Here is a 5,678-nt window from a genome sequence, read left to right on the forward strand (position 1 = left end):
TGATGGTTGCGCTAGTAGCTAGTAGTGATTGATAGTGGTGGCGATAGTTAATAATGGTGGGTGGTGGTAGTAGTTGTAACTGAGAAAGGTGGTGGGTGGGTGGTGGTAGGTTAAAATGATGGGCAGTGCCGGCTATGATTGTTGAAGGTGATAGGATGGTCAGTTGTGGTAGTTGAGGTGGATGAGTGTTGATTGTGGGTGAGAATGATGGTGGTCGGAGTGGTTGGGATAGTAGGTGGTGATGGTCGATAATGGTGGCGGCTATGAGTGAAGATGATGGTGGCGTTGTGGTGGTGGTGGTGGTGGGGTGGTTGAGTATGGTGGTGGCGGCGACATGGTGGTAGTTGATAATGGTAGGCGGTGACGGCAGTTAATAATGAATATGTGATAGCAATCTTAATGAAATTAAGTCTCTATTATAGATCTTAATCATACAGACCTATTCAGACTCATTAAGTGGCTGTGAAGTAAAAAAAATATATTTAATAATTAAGATCTGAATGATGAAGATTCAGAATTTAAAAACAAATGCACTTAATGTCTGAGATCTAAATGATTAAGATTCAGACCTGTGCAAACAAATCAATTTACTGGCTAATTGTTTCAATTATCTAATTCTACTTTTAAGTTGGCCATTTAACCAAATTCCAAACTGGAGAACCAGAGAGAAGTGTAATAACATCTAAGTTTTACTAGTTAGAGTATCAAATTTTTTAATATTGTTCCTAGATAAAGTGTTTTTAAACGATTCTTGAAAACCGAAACAAGACACTTAATTTGAATAGAGTAGTATTCAATAACACTACCTTTCACTCATTTACATTTTAACCCCCGGTTACTATTACTGGTTAATTATTTTGATTATCTAATTCTACTTTTAATATTTCCCAACTAAAGTGTTTTTAAACGATGCTTGAAAAGCGAAACAAGACACTTAATTTGAATAGAATAAAATTAAATAAACCCCACATATATAGACGCCAATAATGAACAAAAAGGCTACTGGTTGGCTTACTAGCTAATTAGTATACAGTCAAGTAAATCCTGCGTTAGACTTTTTTGTAATCTATTTTTGGCTGATAAATCTGCCCTAATAAGAAAGTTTACATTTAATCTGATAGTCTCAAATTTTTTTATAAAAGTTGCATGTAAAAGTTTTTTACGTCATAGAATATAAAAAACATGGAAAAACTTTACGGAAGTCCACAGTTGGGACAAAAAGGGCTGCTGCCTGGTGACTGACGACTAGGTAGAATAAAGTCAAGTAAGGCAACCAGAAATGATTAAATTATATTTTAGAGTTGGCTGCGCATCTCTCACCACTATATATACTTGTCCCTTAATTCTCTTCCATTTAATTAAGTCAACAACTGAGAGTTCCTTTCCTTCTTCCTTAAAATAACAAAAACAATACTCTCATCTTTTATTAGCAATGGCCTCAGCAGCAGTAGCCAACTATGAAGAAGAGATTGTTCGCCCCGTCGCCGACTTCTCCCCTAGTTTGTGGGGTGATCAGTTCCTTTCATTCTCCATTGACAATCAGGTTTGTTCTTGTAAGCAAGGTTAATTTTATTGAACAACATTAGTTTTTCTAATTTCATTTTTTAAAATACATTATAAATAGGTTGCTGAAAAGTATGCTCAAGAGATTGAAGCATTGAAGGAACAGACAAGGAGTATGTTGTTAGCAACAGGAAGAAAATTGGCTGACACATTGAATTTGATAGACACTATTGAACGCCTTGGCATATCCTACCACTTTGAGAAAGAAATTGATGATATTTTGGATCAGATTTACAACCAAAACTCAAACTGCAACGATTTGTGCACTTCTGCACTTCAATTTCGATTGCTCAGGCAACATGGTTTCAACATCTCTCCTGGTAAGTTCATCATGAAGCACACCTTTAATATTGTTGTTAAAATTATTATCCATTTATTGAAAGAAGGTTAACTAATCTTGAGCTTTCTATCTTGAAATACCAGAAATTTTCAGCAAATTCCAAGACGAAAATGGCAATTTCAAGGAATCTCTTGCTAGTGATGTCTTAGGATTATTGAACTTGTATGAAGCTTCACATGTAAGGACTCATGCTGACGATATCTTAGAAGACGCACTTGCTTTCTCCACTATCCATCTTGAATCTGCAGCTCCACATTTGAAATCTCCACTTAGGGAGCAAGTGACACATGCCCTTGAGCAATGTTTGCACAAGGGTGTTCCTAGAGTCGAGACCCGATTCTTCATCTCATCAATCTATGACAAGGAACAATCGAAGAATAATGTGTTACTTCGATTTGCCAAATTGGATTTCAACTTGCTCCAAATGTTGCACAAACAAGAACTTGCTGAAGTATCAAGGTGCGATATATAAAAACAATGGATCCTTTTTGATTGATCATATCTCAAGTACTGATGTTAATTTGTTATGATGTAGGTGGTGGAAAGATTTGGATTTCGTAACAACACTTCCATATGCTAGAGATCGAGTAGTTGAATGCTACTTTTGGGCATTAGGAGTTTATTTTGAGCCTCAATACTCTCAAGCTCGCGTCATGCTCGTTAAGACCATATCAATGATTTCGATTGTCGACGACACTTTTGATGCTTATGGTACAGTTAAAGAACTTGAGACATACACAGATGCCATACGAAGGTATGAACTTCATCAATTCGCTTATTGAGATATTTCTTGATATAAACGTCGTCGTGAAAACATTAAGATGAACATCTACTCATTATATTTGTGGTCTTTCAAAATGCATGAGTTCGTCTTAATTTTGTCATCCTGCAGATGGGATATCAACGAAATTGATCGGCTTCCTGATTACATGAAAATCAGTTACAAAGCTATTCTAGATCTTTACAAAGATTATGAAAAGGAATTGTCTAGTGCTGGAAAATCTCATATTGTCAGCCACGCAATAGAAAGAGTATGCTTGATCAACTTAACTATCGAAATATGTTTTTTCCTTATTCCATTTCTCACTTTATTTTACCTTGTATACGTCTTTTAGTGATCATAAACTTGATACAGTTAATCAAAAATTTCTAACATTTGAACATGTATGTTTTGTATTCACAGATGAAAGAAGTAGTAAGAAATTATAATGTCGAGTCAACATGGTTTATTGAAGGATATATGCCACCTGTTTCTGAATACCTAAGCAATGCACTAGCAACTACTACATATTACTACCTTGCGACAACATCATATTTGGGTATGAAGTCTGCTACGGAGCAGGATTTTGAGTGGTTGTCAAAGAACCCTAAAATTCTTGAAGCTAGTGTGATTATATGCCGAGTTATTGATGACACAACATCATACGAGGTATGAGTTATATCTCACGATAGTATATCGATACTTATATGAGATTTAGACAAACAAAATGTTTGTGACGACAATTGAGGCAATATAAAAGCTAACCCCTAATCTATCTGCCTTTCAGGTTGAGAAAAGTAGGGGACAAATTGCAACAGGAATTGAGTGCTGCATGAGAGATTATGGCATATCAACAAAAGAGGCAATGGCTAAATTTCAAGGAATGGCTGAAGCAGCATGGAAGGATCTTAATGAAGGATTTCTTAGGCCCACCCCTGTATCTACGGAGATTTTATGTCGTATTCTAAATCTTGCTCGTATTGTTGAGGTTACATATATACACAATTTAGATGGATACACTCATCCGGAAAAGGTCTTAAAACCTCACATTAATGCCCTACTTGTGGACTCCATCGAAATTTGAGCTGCCATTTGTTGCTCACCTTAAGGTTCATTCTTCTATGTTGAGAAAGTAGTTACATATTTGTTTCATTTTAACTCAATTGTATATTAAGCTGTTAGGGAGTTACGGTTGGCAGTACACTTCCTAATTAGGACCTCCTTAAGATCCTTGTACGAAATAATCTACAAGTATTATGAATCCACTTGCATTGTTGAGAAATCTTTTTATATAACAATAGATTCTTATAAATAGATTCTCTTGGAAACTATTTTTCAGTGTATGAAAAAATTTGAGCCTTTTTCTCGTTCTTGCTTTAGTAAGAATTGTTTCGCTAATCATAATAAATTATACATGATTAAGTTATTTTAATAATGATCGGGTTTAATCAAGAGATGATGATAGAAAGTTGAATCATAAGATCACTCGATATTAAGTTTCAATTATTGACAATCTCAAACAATATCATTTTTTACATATTATAATTAAAATTTATATTATAATATACATGTGGAAAAATGACATATATAAGATAGAAAGTTAATAAAAATTAGTTATATTTTTATGAATGTAAGTTAATTTTTCTATGCTTAGAAATTAAACTTAATGCTTTTCAATCATAAGAAAGATTAAGAGGGACTATTTCTACCCAATTATTATTATTTTTATTATTTTTCAACACACATAAAATAATACAACTAAAATAGCATAGGAAATCACACAAACAGTCTCTTCACTACCCCATATTTAAACTCTTGCTCGTTCTCGAGCAACTTAAAATTAAGCACATGGCAAGTAACCCAATTCCAAAACAAACTCAAGCATCATAGCAATGACAATGGTTTGTATCAACGCTTAGAATCCAACATAAGGGCTATTGACATCTTTCCTCATTTTTAGACCAGTGCCAAGACTATTTAAAATATTTATGTGACTCTTCTAATATCTTAACCTCAAAAATTGACTCCTCTACGTTCCATTCTATAACTTGCTTCTTGTGCCAACTCAAAAACCAAGAACTTCTCCAATCCTTTGCAAATCATGTGCACTCACCACCAAACTACAGGGAGAAATAGTCCACAGACTTAAATATATATAAGTTCAAGTATAATCTAAGGACTCAAATATTGAAAAACTTCACTAGCTCTCACAATAAAACTCGTATGCCTCACAAGTCCGTACCATAGTCTTGCCCATAGTATAAAACTTGACTAATTTAAGCTTGAAAAATTTAGGATCAAGTAGGACTTTGTAGGTTGTAATGTAGGCTAAAGAACAAGTAGGATATATATAGAGAAAAACAGTGACTAACCCTCCTAAGCACTTTAGTATATCACACTTCACTTTTAAGCACATTTTCTTGTCATGACCAATTCAAAATCTTGCTATGAACTATACACAATTAAGCCATTCTTCATTAAGCACATCAAAATATAGATACACACTAGCCCAAATAAAGATATGGGAGGTGTCATTCATTTTTTATTTTCTATTTTTTTCTTTCTTTTTCACTCTCCTTAATTTGGTATTTGTGGCGAGTACATCTCTTAAATAGAAGTGCACCTTTTCGTCCTTTCTATGGTTCCACTAAAAAGCTACCAAATTTATTTCTTTACTCTTTCAGCGACTTAAGTGCTTTCGGAAGTAAAAGGTAAACAAGATAAAATTTAGAACAAAATAGAGGTTGGCTTGTAATGTTAGTGCCAAAGAAAAAGGTCTATAGGCTCAAAAGGACTGACTACGGATAATGTTATCACTGGTAGGCAAATAGGTTCAAGGGTCAATCAAAGAAATGCCTATATCATTTCCTCAACTCACAAGACTTAATCTTTTTGCTTCGACTCACACACGGGGAAAGTTCTAGACTAACAAAGGATGATACAGAGTACAACCAAAATCTCACCTCACACAATGCACATGATTTACTTAGGATAGCTAAGACCTGACTCTCAAGT

At 34.4% G+C, this 5,678-nt stretch overlaps 1 protein-coding gene across 1 annotated transcript; it reads left to right on the forward strand.

The window, feature by feature from the left end:
• Positions 1–1,338: 1,338 nt before the first annotated feature.
• LOC107760760 (5-epi-aristolochene synthase 3) lies at positions 1,339–3,975 on the forward strand. Its single transcript, XM_075224833.1, has 7 exons — positions 1,339–1,543; positions 1,625–1,883; positions 1,987–2,362; positions 2,439–2,657; positions 2,796–2,934; positions 3,087–3,332; positions 3,451–3,975. The coding sequence occupies exons 1-7, from the start codon at positions 1,433–1,435 to the stop codon at positions 3,745–3,747; spliced, it is 1,647 nt and encodes a 548-aa protein (XP_075080934.1). The 5' UTR covers positions 1,339–1,432; the 3' UTR covers positions 3,748–3,975.
• The last annotated feature ends 1,703 nt before the right edge of the window (positions 3,976–5,678 follow it).

Source organism: Nicotiana tabacum, chromosome 11 (genome assembly GCF_000715075.1).
Source record: "Nicotiana tabacum cultivar K326 chromosome 11, ASM71507v2, whole genome shotgun sequence".
Lineage (NCBI taxonomy): Eukaryota > Viridiplantae > Streptophyta > Magnoliopsida > Solanales > Solanaceae > Nicotiana > Nicotiana tabacum.